This window comes from Cygnus olor, chromosome 2, assembly GCF_009769625.2.
Source record: "Cygnus olor isolate bCygOlo1 chromosome 2, bCygOlo1.pri.v2, whole genome shotgun sequence".
Taxonomy (NCBI): Eukaryota; Metazoa; Chordata; class Aves; order Anseriformes; family Anatidae; genus Cygnus; species Cygnus olor.
The window spans coordinates 148,820,212-148,837,933 of record NC_049170.1 but is presented as its reverse complement, the minus strand read 5'-3'; the positions used below and the strand labels follow the sequence as shown (position 1 = coordinate 148,837,933).

Genomic DNA, 17,722 nt, shown 5'->3' with positions numbered 1-17,722 from the left:
CGAGGTGTCTGCAGTGGGGAGCCATGTGCCACCCTGGGACTGGCCACCTCAGGTGATTTTCTAGCTTGCTGCCCTCACTTCAACAAACTGATCCACTTTTCCCACCCACAACGCTCACCTTCATCAAGGCACCTGCAATGTTTCTTTGCTAAGGGTTTCAGAGAGCTGAAGTCCTCACAGAAAAAGCCACAACCTGTTATTTTCTGTATGAAGTATCAAGGGGCATAAATTGCTCCAAGAGAGAACTTCTATCTCTGTTTCTCCCTGCCCACACTAGGTGCCCTGGGTATGGAGTCCCTGTGCACCAACATCTCCCACCCACCCACCAGCTCAGACCACAACGGGCAGGTGCTCCCCAGGCCTGTCCATAAGGTGGAGACACGATCTGCCACACCAGGAGCCCTGGAGGCCCTTCTTTCTCCATGAAAATACGTGACAGTGCATTACCTAGCGCAAGGCATTGCAGACTGTTTACAGGCTTCTCGAGTTCCCAGGCACTTTAGGACAGGGTCCTGTTGCTGTTTCCAAACGGACAGCCAGGACTTTTATAAGTGAACTTTCCTCTCCGTGTCTATTTATTATATGTAAACATTTGCCAGAAAAACACCACTTGGGCATGCTCAGTACCGGCCAGGTCATTGCAAAAGGCAACGGCGGCGTCACATGTGATAACAGTGAGAAGCCCATATGTGCCTATTCTTAGCCCTGGAATGTATACAATGCCCCACCGCCTTGCGCTCCTGCACAAAGCTCCCGAAAGCGGCAAAAGTGACTTCAGAATAAACACGTCCAGAAATCACCCTCTATGAATCACTTACCTACTGAAAGAAACGTCCTGTGGGTTTATAGTTTTTATCCAGGCTCTAGCTATGGAAAATCTCAGCAGAGAATAAGCGACAGAGAGTAAGTGCATGCAGGGAAGGACAACAGAAGGTAAATGTTTCTACCGTATGATTTCACTGCAGATTGAGCAGTTAGTCATGAAATACTCATCAAATTGTTCTGCCTGGCAGTTAATTTAGTCATTGTGTGTCTGATTAACATGAAAAAAAAAAACACAGCTAAGCAGAGTTAACAAATAACTGTTTTAATGCAGATTCCCAGTCTGTAGGGTTTAGTTTGCCCTGCTGCAGAGTTCAGCTCTGCCAGATTTACATTCTTTGGGAATGACTAACTCTAGGCGAAAGAGGCGCAAGTTACTAAACTGCTAATACTTTAAAACAGTGAATAAATGTCTAAGCACATTTATTCAATGTGATTAAAATGAACAACCCAGTTGCTTCAGCAGTTCAGCTTTCATCCCAAATCAGCAAGATAACTTCAGTGCTTTTGCTTCTTGCCAGGGACGCAGGCGATGCTGACCCCAGAGTTGCAACCTATCTGACAAATTTATAAAAATTTTAAAGGGTCTTAGTGACCTTTTAGCCTCTTTATTATTTTCCCACTGTGCCTAACCCATGTTCCATTTTTATGCATAACAGCAAACGAATATTTAGAGCAACATCAAAGTCCTGATTTGTTCCCTCGAAGCTGGATATTTCAATAAAAGCTGCTAAGAGTTTGTTTTTTCTGCCAAGTCCAGAATTCATCTCTCTTACTTTGCTATGGAGGAGGGATCTGCTGAGGAGTTCCTCTTCAAAGACCAGGACTTCTCCTCCGAACTGCTGAGGCAGCTGAATGCTCTGCGGCAGAGCGGGATGCTGACTGATGTTACTCTCTGCTCTGGAGGCTTTGAAGTCCCCTGCCACCGAAATGTGCTGGCTTCCAGCAGCCCGTACTTCAAGGCAATGTTCTGTAACAACTTCAAAGAGAGTCACCAGGCTAAAGTCATCCTGAAGGGCATTGATGCTGAGATTTTGGACCAGATTATCCTTTACGTTTACACAGGGGAGATTCTCATATCTGCCGAGAATGTCTTGTGCCTCTTGGAGACGGCGTCCATGCTGCAGTATGCTAAGCTGTTTGAGGCCTGCTCTGCCTACCTCCAAGACAAGCTGACTCCTGACAACTGTCTGAGCATGATCAGACTGTCAAAAATCTTGAACTGCCAAAGCCTGAATAAGAAAGCCAAGGCTATGGCTTTGAAATGCTTTCCTGAGGTGGCCTCTTCTGAGGACCTGAAGGACCTCTGTCCTTTGGAGCTCCTTGATTACCTTGGGGACGATGACCTCTGCGGGGAGGAGGAGCAGGTCTTTGAGACACTGATGGTCTGGATCCGGCATGACCTCCAGGCAAGACAAGGCTACATCCAAGACTTGTTCAAGAAGGTCCGGCTTCAGTACGTCCACCCAACTTTCCTTTTCCATTTCATCGCCAATGACTCCCTTGTTCAGTCTTCACCCACTTGCAGGAGCATTCTTGAATCGGCCTGGAGACAGATGTTTTCCTTGTACAGCACCAATGCACCCTACATCAAGCCCATGGTGCATGTTCCTCGCAGGTACTCCAACCAAGAGTTCCTCATCATCGTTGGTGGCAGGAAGGACAACAAGCAGACCACAAGGGATGTCCTGCTCTACGATGACAAGACCAACCAATGGCTAAGCCTGGCCAAACTTCCCGTGCGCCTCTACAAACCCTCTGCAGTGAGCTTACACAGCAATATTTATGTGCTTGGAGGGATGCCTGTTAGCAATAAGAAAAGCCCAGTCAGTGATAATATTTACATTTACTCCCTCAAACTCAATCAGTGGAGGTTGGTTGAGCCCATGTTAGTTCCACGTTACTCCCACAGAAGCTTGGCATATAAAAATTATATTTTATCATTTGGCGGAATTGGTGAAAACCAAGAAATCCTGAATTCCGTGGAAAGATATGACAGCATCTACAACATCTGCGAGAGCATGGCAAACATGCCTGTTGCTGTCCTTCACCCTGCTGTTGCTGCTAAAGACCAGAGGGTTTACCTCTTTGGGGGAGAAGACATTATGCAAAACCCCGTTCGGCTTATCCAGGTAACAGTCAGTCTTGCTTGTCAGAGGCAGTTTCATCTAAAGTATTCAGTGGTTCATCACCTTGATGAGGGAATCAAACCCTCAAAAAAACTTTATTGTGAGTTGCAGCAACAGGCAAGATGAGTTGACACACTGCTTCAGGGAAGTCTTGTTTGTGAGAAGAGTTGCAATTCTTTCATTCTCCCCCTTGAATGTTTTTCAGGCACAAGCCCTGAGACCCTTCCTCAGGTGCCAGCTCTGTGCAGGCGAGTTGCTTCCCACAGAGGTCCTGGAAGTTCCCGTGGGTAACGCTACAGCAGGCTACAACCGACCTCCATGCCTATCTCCATCTCACCAAAATCAGTGCTTGCTGTTTGGCTGGCGTGCAGCTGAGCCGGGGTCTCAGCTGCACACCTGCTCCCCCGCAATGACAGCAAAGATGCCAGTTTGAGATCATTAGAGCAATTAGACTCTCACTCATCAAAAGGCCAGAGCTTAAACTGACAGTTATTTCACATAAACAGTTGTGTTAAAAGTGTGGGTCCTGCCACATGTTGCTGGATCTCTGCCTGCTTTCAGTGGTTAAAGTATATTAGGAGGAAAAAACACATGAAATCCTTCCTTATCTGATCTGAAGCTTTAGCGACGCAATGTTACTTTCTCCTTGAGTGTTTTTCAGTGGTTTAGGTAATTTAACTAAGAAGCATCATTAGCAGCCAAGATGGCAACCAGCACACGAGCAATACTTATTTACGATGATAACTCTACTTAATTATCAGGGGAAAGGAAATATGTTTTTCAATGTGGGGAGATGTCCTGGAAATATTTGCTATATTCATCGCTATATGGCATGACATAGAAGTTGGTGTCACCCATGTACAGATGACTGAGTGATCATCATCTGGCAGCAGCTCTTTTTCTCACATAAACTGATGACTTAGATATCATTCTAAGTCCTATCAGCAAGTCTCTTTGCTAATCTGATCACATACCAGCCACCAACACAAACACAGCTGCAGGGCAAACACGGGGGGCCGCCAGCAGAGCTAGGTGAAGTTGTGGTTGGTTTGCCCAGGAAGTGGGGAAAGCTAAGGCAGGACTACACAGAATAATTAGATAATGAAAGGAAGCAACCTGCATTTCGGGAGAGTATTAGCCAGGAGTTACAGCAATTTGATGGCCAGAAGAAGACTTACACTGGAGAAGCTTGCTTATGACAGAAACTCTGCCTTAGTGTGTGTGCTAGCATCTCCTGAGCGGACAAGCCTGGAGAACTAGAATGCTTTCCAAGGGGATGTACTAGAAAAAAAAGAATGGGTAAATTCTCAAATTTCCAGCAGTTTGAGCCAGTGGATTGTATTCATTAAGACAAAATAAAAACCATAAGTTCATCTGTAATTACAATTGCCGGTCAAAAAACAACATAAACAGCTGTGTGTATCTTTATTTATTTGTCAGGTTTACCACGTCTCCAGGAATACATGGTTTCGGATGGAGACCAGAGTGGTGAAGAACGTCTGTGCACCAGCTGCTGTGATTGGAGACCAGATTATCATCGTAGGAGGTAAGGGCTCTGTTTCACCCTCCCTGCTGCCAGCCCATGCCCAGATCCTGCAAGATTTCTCACCTTTCCTGCTCAGGATGCCCCCTGCTCCGGCCAGGGATGGTCAGAGCTGCAGCCAGCCATGCTGGCAGTGAGAAGTGTTGATGCCAAGCATGGATATCACGTTGCGGGGGTGAACACCCTGTGTGGGCTGTGCTCCCCATAACAGCTTGTGGAGCTTGGGAGGGAGAGGAGGAATATGCCCACGATCCATACGCGCCTCTCATGGGGTCTCAAGGCTGTGGCAGTGGGGACAAGCTCTCCAGAGGACACCTTCTCACTCTGGGTAGCAAAATCTTAGTGGGGAAAACTGGGGGACAGCCAATGCAAGTTACTTCTCTACAGAGAAAGGAAGAAACAAAAAGCCATGGGGCCCTGCTCCTCCCCTGCTGACTCACAGCCTGGCCCTCCATGGCAGCTCTTCTTGGAAGGGCGGAGAGCACAGTTACCACAAGGCCAAGGATGGCCTGTTGGAGTGGGGAGGCTACAGGGCTCCTCCTGAGGGTAATGGTGCAATGCCCCGAGATGGGCATGAAACACCTGGAAAGGAGAAACTTCTCAGTGTCTTATTCAACTCAGAGACCAGCCTCTGCCCATGGCACTTGGACAGACCGGATCTTGGTACTTTGGCACTTCATAGTCCTTCATGCAGCTTCCCTGACCACAGGTTGGCAAGAGGAAGCATGTCTTAGATTATTTAAGGGAGAATGACATATAGGGAAGCTTTAGCAGAGCAGAGGAGTGAACCCAAATCACACAGGGCCTGAATGCAGTATGTTTCCCCTGCACAAGGCCGCTGCTACCCTATGCAATGAGAGTAGGGGAGAGATGGGCCAAAAGGTCCCAGACTATCAAGATCCTGTGTGGCAAATTAGCCTGAACTCAGACCAAAGTGCCCAAAATACAGTATTTTCAACTCTTTTATCTTCAAATACTTTTATCTGAAGGGCCTATACCGACCAAGTGATGGTTTCAGGTTAGGGAAAGTGGCTTCAAGGCCTGCGCAGCATGGCCCAAAGCAGATTGCTTGCCATGAGCAGTCCTGATTATCTACAGGGATACATAGACAAACTACAAGCTGCTGCTGGGTAACAGTGGACCCTGCACCAGTCTTTACCTCTCAGCGATGTGAGGTTAAACCACCCCATCCATTGGGCTGCTGGCATAGTGGCCAGCACAGAAATGGCACAGAGGGCAAGGGTGTGGAGCGAGCAGTGGTGGGACTGCACTGTCAAGTACCTAGTTCCGTTATACACAGAGCTAACTCCAACCCAACCAGGCATTGTCACTCTCTCTGTCCTTTCTGGCTTCCCACATCATTGGTTTCTGTATTTCCGAGTGAGGCTCTAGGAGCCTTTTGGGTAACAAGAATTACTTTGTGACTTCTGAAGGTGCACGCGGAAAACTGCAAGCTCCAGCTGTATTTGAGAGGCCTGATCTGAAAGGTTTTGTTGTGCTCATCAAGCCTTAGCTGCCAAGGTGATAGGAGACAGGGTGAGGACAAACAAGAAGGGAAGATAGACAGGCAGTCTTGTGACACATCATCACTTCCCGGCTTAGATATCTTAATTCTGCCAAATTATGTACCAGTATAAACTGAGACATAAACCCTAATTCCCATCTGTCTCTTCCACCTCTGGTTTTGCATTTAGGGTACACCCGGAGAATAATTGCTTATGATACAAAAGGCAACAAGTTTGTTAAATGTGCAGACATGAAGGACAGGCGAATGCATCACGGGGCCACTGTCATCAAGAACAAGCTGTATGTCACAGGAGGACGGTGTCTCACTGTGGACAACATCATCGAAGACTCGGATTCCTTGGACTGCTATGACCCAGAGACGGACACATGGACAACGAAGGGAAAACTGCCACACAAACTCTTTGACCATGGGTGCCTTACACTCCAGTGTGTCCCCTGTTCTAACCTTCTCTAAATGACTTTTGGTACATCCCAGGACGTTCCTGGTGTTTTCCTGAAAGGACCCACCCTGCTCTGCACAGAGCACGTGGGGAATCCTCATGGAGTCTCACAAACTCCTGTTCTTGAAGGTACCAGTGGGGCTGGTCGTTCCCCAAATGCTCTGCCACAAAGGTCACAAGCTTCATGCTTATACCATAGTCATCTGACCAGCATTGCATGTGGTGCTGCTGAAGTCCAGCCCCGAGACCTTACCCAGCAGCTCAGCAGAAAACCAAAAAATACTGGGTAAGAGCCCAGAGCAGGATTTGGTCTTGTGAAGACTTTGAAATGAAAGGTGAATAGGAGTGCCGATACCTACAGAGAAAGTGAGATCTGGGTAACCTGCATTTATGTTAGCATACTCTGCTGCATGGCATGGCCCTTTGCTGCTCAGTGCTGGCCAAGCTTTCCACGTCCAGTGGCAGGAGCGTTTGGAAAAGGAAGCCCCAAGCCCTGGTTGTGTAGCCAGCCCAGCAGCATCTATCTGCATTAGCTACAGTAATCATCTCGTAAGACATAGAATTTTAATGACATCAAATTAGAAATTAGAAAAAGGCTGATGCTTTGATCTGAATGCTCATATTGCAAGATGCATATTCTGTTTTCTCGAGCTACCTCTGTTTCATGGTGCAGTGAAGATTTATGTTTCATTGCCTGCTCTCCAAAGGAGCAGGAGAAGGGATAATGGAAATAAAGATTGTCTGTGTTTTCTTTTTGGAGGACTCTTGTTTTTCTGGAAGCTTGCTTCTCCCTTTGCACTGGGGATAGCAGTGGGGTTGGTTGGGAAGCTCTTCAGGTGATGTCATTCCTGAAATCTGGAATAACAGAGGGAGCACATGGAGGGAGGGGATGTAAAAGAGCAGCGGTATTTGGGAGGAGCTCTTTTTTTTCCCTTTCTCCTCTCTCCAAACCACTGGAAGGCAGTGATGAGAAAACGCCAGTGACAGGAAACCAGCTTTCCAAGAAGAGCAAATGTAAGTCCGCCACTTGGCAAATCAACTCTGGCTCCGCCAGTATTTTTGTGGGGTTCTGCCACTAACTGCATATTTTTAATGGGAGGGGATTAATCATCAGATACTGAACAGGCTGTGAACTACCATCAGGTTAGCAGGCTTGGTAAGACTGTTGAAATAGCAAGGAGCTTTTAAGGTTGCGTTGGTGACCAACATCTAGAAAAGGAATGGAATAAACTGCACCCTGTTTTCCTTGTACTTGGAAGAAAGCAGGACTTTTTCGAGGGCATAAAGTGGCTTGAGGAAACCACACTCTACCCTCCTCTTCGCAGGAGGCTGCACAACCATGTGGTCATCACCATGTTGCAGGACACCAACTCCAGCCACTGTGATCGCCTCCTGTAAATCTGTATCCAGGAGCAGGAGGTTAACAGAAATAGTTAACAAAGCAGGGGGCTGGAAGGAGGACTTGGATATCCACTGCTGTTTTAACAATGCAAAATAAAATGGTTATAATTGTTTGTACGAGCTTTGCATTGAGGAGTCCCCATTGTTCCCTCTACATTGTTGATAGAGGGAATTGTTTTTGTACCAGCAGTTTTTGCCAGGGTTTCCTTCTAAGGATCTGAGTAAACCTGCAAAAAATGAGTGGGAACCCAAACTCATCCCCCAGCTCGGAAGTCTTTGGCTAGGGTTCTCCTGCCTTTCAGTCTATATCATCATCTCCTCCCGTGCAAAGCAGGGCTAAATCACAGCACTTGCCAAATTGGACCAGAGCAATGATTCATTCTGCTTCCTCACAGGCCAGCTCCAGCTCCCTGGAGAAAGAAGCCTTGTCATGGCCAATTATGGAAAGCCTGCCCAGGGGAGATGTTTATTCCTAACCCCTCAGTACCGCCTTCCCAAAGCCCTTCCTGTTGTGACCCCACTCAGCTCCAAGACTCCGGGAGACGCCAGTCGCTGCCACACATTTTAGCTGACACGGATTCCTGCCAGGCTCGTGACTGTACCCAGAACCAAGAAAAAAAAGCCGACTTGGGGTCATAACCCCATGTTTGCAAACCATTGCCACAGCCGTTGGCTTTCGCTTGGAAGCAGGCCATTTTTGTTTAATTCCCGTATCATATAACCACCAATTTTCTCGGTGTACATGCAGGGGCCAAACAGTGCCTTGCACAGCTGAAGCTGGGCAGGAAATAGGAGTGCAATGAGGAGGCGCAGTCGCAGCAGCGTTGAGCACAGCGTCGTTCCCCCAGCCCTCGGGGAGCCTCCCGTCACCCCCACGTCCCCTGTGCTGCGAAGGGCTGCGGCCAGCTCTGCTCCAGCTGTAAACCCTGCTCCTTCCCTTCACAGGCTCCTCTCCTCACATCCATAACTCAATGAATTTGTGTTCCCTGGGCAGTAAATAAAAAGCATGGTTTCTGATAGCCTTCTGTCCTGTGCTTGATTGGCTTTGGTGCAAACTCTGACCGAGGCCTTTGTGGGAAGGGTTGAAAGGAGAGCACCACGCTGAGCATTACGGAGGCAGGCATCTAGGCGAGGGCAGGCAGCCGCTGGCTCGCTGGGTCTCAGCCCCCTGGAGCCAGAGGGGCAGCAGCACTAGCAGCTGCAGGTCAGGGCCATCCTGCCTCGGGGCCAGCACCATGGGGAGAAGGGAAGGGTGAACCTCTCTGGTCAGGTTCTGGCCACCTCCTGGTCCACCTAGAGCGATACCTCGTACCCTTGCAGTTGCTGTGCCCAGTGGTGCAATGGGTGAAAGCTCTTCTAACAGGTCAGCCAAGGCAACCCTTCCTTCAGAAGGGCTCCTTCAGAAGTCAGAAGGGGACTTCCCTGAACAGGGTCTGCAGGGCCACCAGTACCCTGAACACACTCTGAGCCACCACATGCTTTTCCAGATGTCTCATTGTCCTAACATTTCAACATTTGAGTGCTCACTTAGATGGGAAACCGCCACGGGAGACAAGCAAGGTGCTTCATAAATATGACCACGTCCCCATGTGGAAGCAGCTATTTGATAAAATAAAAAAGGTTTTCAGAAAGGATCCTTGATTTGGGGGTCAGCTTTCGGAAGGGCTGAACAGCTGTTGCCTTTTTCCAAATCAGGCAGGGCTGTGAAGGCTCAGCACCTCTAAGGTCTCATGCCCGGGTGTCCCAAGACAGTCTCCAGATCATGGAAACTGTAGGGTGAAGAGGTTGAAAGCAGGCTGCTCTCTGGGACAGCGAGTTCCCAGTCCCTCGTGGCAGGTACATATCTAACGCATTGAAAATCTCCCATGACAGAGTCTCTGCTCCCTCCCTAACATATTGGAGAGTTTTATTAACCTCTTAGCTTTTAATAGCAGCTATCCTGAATCTTCTTTGCTGTACATTCAGCTATCCTCACCCAGATGGTGGTCAATTGATTACCCTTTGTAGTATCATATACTTTTTTACATCTTTAAAGTTTATTAGCGTTTCAAGTTCTGTAGACTAAACAAACCCAGCCCTTTCAATCTTTCCTCGTAAGTCATCTTTGTAGACCTCTGATCATTTCTGTTGCTCTCCCCTGGACAATTTCCAGCTTGTCTTTTTGTTTTGTTTTGTTTTGCTTCTTTTAATTTAAGCGCAGCGCCCTGGCTCAGCCTGGCGGTGCTGAGCAGAACAGTGAAGCCCTCCTGCATCTTACCTACCGCCCGCCCGGCCTCGCAGCCCAGCAGGATATTTGCTTTTTGCCGGATTGCAAGCTTGGGTTCAGTCGTTCTCCGGCCTCAGGACTGAGCAACGTGCGCAAGTTTGGGCAAGGTCGCATGGAAAGACTGCGGGAGATGCAGGCTCTCCCAGCACTGTGCCTTAACTTCATCTCTGCTTTGGCTCACTGGGGCCCCGGGCCAGATCCTGCTGAAAACAATGAATTTCTCCACAGGCTTTGGACCAGGCCCTAATTATTGTGTTCTCAGCTGGATTCTTCGCTAATTCTATTAATTTTTATAGCAAATATTTAGCCTTTGAGTCATTTTTTAGACTAGGGGAAAAGTTTCAGGAAAAAAAAAATAAAGGAAGAAAGGAGATGATAGCATTTACTTTTTAGCTTTCTTCCACTTCCCTTGCTGCGCTCTCAACGCTGAACCCCGCCGCACAGACAGCTTGCGGCGGTAGGCAGCTTTGCTTTGATCTTAGCCAAGAGCCTCGTAGGTTAAGCCTGTGTTTTCTCACTGTAACCATTTCTCAAACAACACGATCCTTTCCAAGGGCAGCCTTTTTCTTGCGCACTAATAAATGTTTATAATTATAATGCATTTCCTGCTTCTTTTTGATTAAACACACCTGACAAAGTAGGAAAGCTGTTGCTGCATAAATAAACGGGCACACCGAGTTCAGCCCCTCGCCAGTCCTTTTTTCCAACCGTCGAGGAGTTCACTGCGAGGTGAGTCCTGTAGCCGAGAAGGAAACAATTGGGTAGAGCATATCTGAGCAGCCTACAGGGTAACTTATCCCTGGCATTGTTCCTTAGCCTGACCTGAGAGCCATTAATAATTGACAGCGGCAAAAACAATCCCTGTTTCAAAATATAAACATCCATACTTTTTTTTTTTTTTTTCCAGCTGCTTGAAAGCTCCCCACAGAAATTAAACAGCTTTATTCTCCATGGCACAAATGAGCACAAATTCCTAGGTGCAAGCTTGCACCAGCAAAGGAGCTGAGGCCCGCTAATTAGCGGGCAACTAATGATGTTTTCAGCAGCTATCTCGGGCTAGCTTGCCCAGGGTGCAAACGAAGCATGGTGCATTGGGGGGAACAGGTATCTCAGGTTGCCACCGAAGTCAGCAGGACTGCTCAGGGCTGGTGCCAGGGCACTGAGATTGATCCGGCCTCATCTGTTTGTTGAGATTTCCAAAACAGCAGCAGAGCGGCGAGGAGCCCGACTGCCCTGTCACTCCGCGAGGCACCCACGTGCTCCAGCTGCCGCTTGTCACTTTGCTGGGTGCCTCTTTGTTTGCCTGCACTGCTTTCGTGTTGCAAGACCCGTTTCCAAGAAAAGCAAGGAGCAGCACATCTCGAGCGGTCCTGGGCCTCGAGGTGCATACCTCGTGGTGCTTGCCAATGCAAGGCATCCCCACAGCTGCCGGGGGCAAGCGATGGGGTAAAGTACTGCTGGAGGTGGGGAAAGGGGGCAGAATCTGCTCCACTTCTTCACCTGTTCAGGAAGATATCTGTAACCCATCCTCTTATATCCCATCTTCCCATATCTAGTCTTCTTCAGCTTATTTCTCGGACCTGATGAATAAGCCATGTTCCACCACACCTCCCTAAAGCAGACACACTGGGTCAAAGCAGAGGCACGTTGCTTTCCTCAGCTCAACCACAGCCTTAAGGACCAGTTTTGTCCAGGTCTTGGCTCCTTGCTGAGGTTTCTCCCTGCTCTTGGGCACCTTCTTAGGCCAAAATTCATAGCAGATGTGCTCTGCAGGTGCCCTGAGGTGGCAACGACTGCCCAGGACAGCAGGGAACAACACCGAGGACTCGACTCCTTTTAAAGGTGTTTTCAAGCTGATGGGATGCTCCTGGTCCGGAAAAACAGCTGAAACCAACCTGAGCCTTCGTGCTGAGTCCTGATACCTTTCTGCAGGAGCAGGGGGACAGCAGGGGAACATGTCCAGTTCAGAGGAGCGGCGAGCAAACTGTGTGGAGGCTTCTGCAATGTGCAGCTTGGCCATGAACCCTCGGTGCTGGGAAAGCGCGCAGTTTTATCCAGCTTAACAGCCAGCTCTGGAATTAATAGGGTCGATTAAACCGTTTTGATGTGCATGGTATGTGGAAATAAGGGCCCGGTTCCCAGGGGTTTCCAATGAAAATGAAGATGTTAACCACAGCAGATGTGACATCAGCTGACAGGGGTGAGGAAAGCGGCTGGAAGGCAAGAGGCAAATATGTACCAAGGGGGCAAAACGGGCAGCTCCGGGGTGAGTCAAAGTCACCATGCACTTGCTGGATCTGTTTTGATGCCGAAATGACGTGGACCCTGGCACTAGGCGGATCGAAAGCAAAGGAAATACGCCTGCTTTATGTTGTTATGACACATATATTTCCCCCCAAATGACATTAAAGAGTACCAGAGGCTCAAACATTGTTCTGTTTATCTGTTCCCCGGGTAGGGCTCTTACTCTTAGAGACAGCCTCAACACTGCAGAGCGTGGCCCTGTCAGGAAAATTCTGCCTTTGGCACGAGGAGCATTAGCAATTGTGACACGGGAAGCCAGCCCAGGGGGTCAGGGCATGAGTGGCCATTGCCCACTGCCACCTGCCAGAGACACGCAAAGCGCTGAGCCGCTGGAGGAGACGCCGCTGCTGCGCGCTCAGGTTCACAGGTAGGATGCCGATGGCAGAGGACAACTCCTGCTGCTGCCATTGCCAGGTGTTTTCCCGGGGTTCATCCTGGGCAAAAGGCTGGAAGGTCTCTTTGTCACCCAGGCTGTGCCTATGGGGCCTCCAGCTGTGGGCTTCAGGCCACGCTTCAGACCTTGGGTCATCCCTTCAGAGGATCTTGCAGCTGGATTAACCATTAATGGGATCCCACATTTCCCCACCCACAGCATGAACAAACACATGCTCGTGCAAGGAGTACACACGTGGGCAGGGCATCCTAAGGAGAAGAATCCCAGCAGCTTAACTGGGCACCAGGTCAAGCCTTGAACCAGCACATGGTTTAGTGCTGGGGCTCGGTAGGTCAGGTGGATGGTTGGACTTGATGATCTTGAAGGTCTTGTCCAACCTAAACGATTCTACGAAAACAGAGAGGCCGTACAAATGTTCTTCAAGACACTATTTTTTTTAATGGAGCAATCGTCCTTTTTGTAATATAGCAATCCTTGGGCTTGAGAGGTGCTAGCTGAAGGCTTCTAGCTGAGATACCCTGTTTAGGGCCTACAAGAGTTGTCTTTTTGCTCATTGTAACTTCAAACAAATGCCAGTAAAAGGAGTCTGTTGTCTGTTGCTTCTCCAGTCATACAGGGCTCTGGAAGTTTTCTCAGGAGAAAAACGCCCAGTGAAAGAAGGGGTGCTTGCAGAGTGAAATGCAACTGACAGAGAAGCCAAAAGCGTGTTCGCCCTTCCAAGCTTGATCTTATGTTTTTAAAGGCAGGAAACATGACGTGTACAGTTAATCACAGTTAATTCAAGCTGAGAGTCCATTTTTTTTTGTGATGGCAACGTAAAATACACTGGTTCTTACCCCAAAGATCTTGCAATAGACTCAGAGCAGAGGACACAGTTGATCCTCAGAGCATCATCAGCTGGAGTTTGAGAGCTTCCAGCTCATGCATTAGGCAAGAGCAACACCTTACACCTTAACCTGGGTAACCAAAGTACACTGAAGCCAAAACTCAGCTCTTCCCAGTGGCTCCCTGAGCTAGAGCTCTTCCCACAGATGAGCACAAAAACGGGATCAGACAAGAGCCAGGAGCGCAGGGAAGCACAGCATGTGGGGCAGCCAGACATCAGCTGTCTAACACCAACCTCCTCTCTCCCCAGGTGACCCACAGCTACCCTAAGGAAGGACACGGCTACCCTAAAACACACCTAGGATAAGAGATTTTTTGCTGCTTTTCGACATCCAGATTTTCCCCCTCCCCAAGAAAGGGTTGGGACAATTCCTGGAACTGGGAAAAAAAAATGGGAATGTAAATCTTTTCTGCTTTTAAAAACACGTCTTACAGTGAGTGAGGAACGCTCAGCCAGCCCAGGGCTCTCTGATTTCCAGGAACAAACTATAAAAGCCATTTAGGTTGTCCGGAAATAACTTTGACATTTCCCTTTCATATTTCCAAGGCAAATTCAAAGGTAAGGTGACAGGTAGTGCAGATAGATGTTCCTAGGCTTGTCAGGCAGGGAAGGGAAACGCAGCTGGGGAAGTGATTACACGAATCCATAGGGTTTTGCCTTTATCATATTTCCTCGGTTCTAGGACACGTTTTTCCTCTGCTGCTCTGTGGCTGGACTACTGCGAATACGTGCATTTTCATGTAAATACAACAGAGCACTTGGGGCTGCAGGATGTTGGCGAGCTCACCTCGATCAGGAGAAAATCCCTCGCCCAGGTTTCAGCAGAAATCTGCAGACACGGCCAGCAGAATCACGCTGCCAGGCTCAGCGGGATATGCACTTGCAGACAGCGTGAGTCACTTGCCCTGGAGCCGTAGGAGCAGAGAACATCTGAAGATCTAGATCAGATTGGTGAATCAGCAGCATCTGAAACAGTTTAAGAGGTTAAGCCTATTTATAGGCAAATGAGGGTAATTTTCATCGCTGAAGGGATTGGATTTTTCTTCTTAATAAATTCATAATTAACCATAGGGAGGAGAATACTGAGATCTGTACTAGTTAACTGCTCACAGAGCGGAGGAGGTTTGCCCAAGACAGGGATGGAGACAAAGGAACCAGAAACTCGAGAGCATTATTCTCACTTTCTTGCTTTTTATCCACCCACGGGATTAGATTATGCTTTCAGGACAGTACAAAGCATCCCTTTGGAGCCAAACATTAATCCCAGTGTCTGGTACACCAGTGGGACTCCCCTGACATCCATTTCTTAATCTATTTTATATTTTACTCCTATTATCACTACTAGTGGATGTGAGATTTAATTTGTCAGTGTACAGCAGCAGAGTTAGGTGGCATCATCAGTCAAGTGAGAAGGAATGGGACTTGCTGAGTGATCATGGACAAAATACGTTACTTCTTTCGTGTCTCTGTTGCCATGAGATTAAAATAAGGATGCTACCAACCCCACAGAGGCATTGCGAAGGAATCCATAGAGCCTGAAAAATGCCATCTCTTGTAAACTGCCAAAGGCATCTGCTGTACAGTCCCACTGCAGCTATTTGCTGTTTAGGAAGTAATCACACCTACAGAAAGAGTGCTGTGCTCTTACACGAGCATAATGATGAACTAAAACGAACTGATAATCTGCTGGATAAAGGCAAAGAGTCATAAAATGAATAGAGGTCTGATTTTGAGTGAGACTGTCAAAAATAAAAAAATAAATAAAACATTTAATGCTCCTTTAACGACCACCAATGTTAAAAAAAAAGCTTTTCTAAATAGCAGAGCTGAAGTTAGACCCCACCTCCTTTCATTACAATGCATTTTAGTACAGTGCTTTTCACAGAAATCAGGAATGGATTGAGCATGGAGTTACAGACCCTCCAGGAGAAGAACGGGCTGTATGGAAAGGACACGAACACGTGCAGCATCTGCAGGGGGACCATGCCTCGGCAGTAGGAACAGTGTTACTTAAGCAGGGGCTCTCCTGCCTGGAGGCAGTCTCTCAAGGAAACCAAAAGTCTCCCACCAGGTACCTGGATATGAAAACCTTCCCTTTGAGGTCATCTGAAACCTTTTTTAAAAATACAGAGTAACTTGTATGGAGCACTCCATAAACCTGTTTCATTTCCAAGTCTGCAATTGCAGGTCATGCCAAAACACCATATTTCCATAGCATACACTACTACATCCACGTACACAGGACCAGATCTTTGCTTTTTTCTTGAAAAAAAAAAAAAAAATCAGTTCTTTCAATGTTTTGCACCAGCCTTCCTGAGACGCCTTCCTATAACCTCCCCTCAGCATCTGTTTTATTTTAAAAGGATAAAAATGCATCAAAGTCTCACACATTCTTGACACTTTCAAGGTTATCCAATTACATTATTTATAAGAATTCATCTCTCCCCCCTTTCTTTTTTGGTAGTTTTCATTTCATATCATCAGTGGCAAGGACAGAGACCTGCAGGATGTGTTGTTTTTAAAAACCATTTTATTTTGTCTGTTCTGTGATGAAATCTGCCTGCAAATGGTGGATTGCGAGGATGTTTGGGCACCTGCCATCGCTCTATTAACTTTAAGCTGATTCTAGGAACTGGCAGTACTTGACTCTCCAGTTCCAAAGTAGCATTTGTGAACTGCAGGAGTCCTTCAACCTTGTCTTCCAAGCACCGCTCCCAAGGTCTCACCACCTGCCTTGGTAAGCTCAGCGCATCCTGAAATCTTAAAACCAGCATGAGGCATCTCCATACTTTGGGCTCTACGTGCCTGTCTTGGCGCAAAAAGGGACACTGAGTGGGGATGCCCCAGAGGGCACTGAAAAGGTTCAACAGCATTCACTTCGTCCACGTTTGCCCACGTCAAAAATTCATCATTTATCTCCTGGAGTTTGATGTGACAGCAGATGGGTGAAATGCAGCAAATCAGACTCAGGGTGCTGGTTAAGATTTCCAGGAGCAGCGTGGATCTCCGGGGTGCTCCGTGGCTTCTCACACCTTCCCAAAAGCAGCTCTGCTCAGCGTGTTTCAAGAGAGGCAAGCAAACCAATTAACTCCGTATGAAAATCCTGGCCTCGGTCTGTTATGCTGAGATCTTCTTGATAACAGCACTCCCTGGAGTGAGCAAAGAGCTTCCCTTGTTTTCTCTCAGTCCAAATTCAAGCAAACTTTTGCTGACCTCTTCATTTTGGCCATTCGATTTCAATGGGAAATGGACTACCCCGGGATCTTTGACCTCAAGCCTTGTATATTTTCTCTAATATTCTTTTATCTTCACTAAATAACATGTAGTAATATTTTAAGCTAATGTGTCTCTTCACAGGGTCACATGCAGTTCAGCGAGCATCTTGCATCAGAAGATTTCTCCAGATCCCTGTTGTTTCCTTTATGTTTTTCTAAACAGGTCAGGTACTGACTTGCTGTTGCTTAAGGGAGCAAGCGGAGCCCTTCTAGCTGACGGGTTGCTACATCCAAAATAACGAAAGGAAAACCGTATGTAAACCATACTTTCTGGGAATAAACTGTGCTATATTTACGAGGTCAGGAGAGTACAAGCGACCCCACATGTCCCTGTGTGACTGCCCAAGTTTCTGCATAGCAGGAGAGAACGGGTCACGCAGATGTAGTTACAGCAGTTGAAAGGGGATGCGGAGGAGATGAGGAAACGCCACCAGATTTACAGCAACAGGTGGTTCCCCACGGCACCCACAAGGGACAAGCGAAGCGGGGCGCCGCGGGGCACTCAGCGCTCCCCTTCCAAGGAGCCCGCGCGGCACGAGGTGGGTCAGTGCCTGGGGACATGGGGCACCAGGAAAAGTAACCAGAGGAACTGGCACCAGCAACATCAGCCCTTTCCTAGGATTGGTCCTGCAAGGAGTTTTGGAGAAACCCAATCCTGCGATAAGGGCTGGAGCTTAGGACTTTGGAAACATGGGTTTAGGCACCTGCTGTCCCAGACTGTGTGACTATCAACAA

The 17,722-nt window shown here is 47.9% G+C and overlaps 1 protein-coding gene and 2 long non-coding RNA genes across 3 annotated transcripts; all 3 read left to right on the top strand.

Annotated features, from left to right (window-relative positions):
- Positions 1-1,118: 1,118 nt before the first annotated feature.
- KLHL38 (kelch like family member 38) lies at positions 1,119-7,220 on the top strand. The gene is made up of 3 exons (XM_040547054.1): positions 1,119-2,954; positions 4,392-4,497; positions 6,189-7,220. The coding sequence occupies exons 1-3, from the start codon at positions 1,605-1,607 to the stop codon at positions 6,473-6,475; spliced, it is 1,743 nt and encodes a 580-aa protein (XP_040402988.1). The 5' UTR covers positions 1,119-1,604; the 3' UTR covers positions 6,476-7,220.
- Positions 7,221-7,336: 116 nt separating this feature from the next.
- LOC121066303 lies at positions 7,337-8,881 on the top strand. The gene is made up of 2 exons (XR_005817655.1): positions 7,337-7,475; positions 8,258-8,881. It is a non-coding gene; the product is annotated as an uncharacterized LOC121066303 (long non-coding RNA).
- Positions 8,882-12,376: 3,495 nt separating this feature from the next.
- LOC121064875 lies at positions 12,377-16,083 on the top strand. Its single transcript, XR_005816746.1, has 3 exons — positions 12,377-12,799; positions 13,962-14,270; positions 14,395-16,083. It is a non-coding gene; the product is annotated as an uncharacterized LOC121064875 (long non-coding RNA).
- Positions 16,084-17,722: the final 1,639 nt, after the last annotated feature.

What these genes read in the sequence shown, in the direction of transcription:
- KLHL38 (XM_040547054.1), top strand. Translation starts at nt 1,605, where the DNA reads ATGGAGGAGGGATCTGCTGAGGAGTTCCTCTTCAAAGACCAGGACTTC. An exon ending in ACCCCGTTCGGCTTATCCAG is followed by an intron (nt 2,955 to 4,391) that starts GTAACAGTCAGT and finishes TTTATTTGTCAG; the next exon opens with GTTTACCACGTCTCCAGGAA. An exon ending in CCAGATTATCATCGTAGGAG is followed by an intron (nt 4,498 to 6,188) that starts GTAAGGGCTCTG and finishes TTTTGCATTTAG; the next exon opens with GGTACACCCGGAGAATAATT.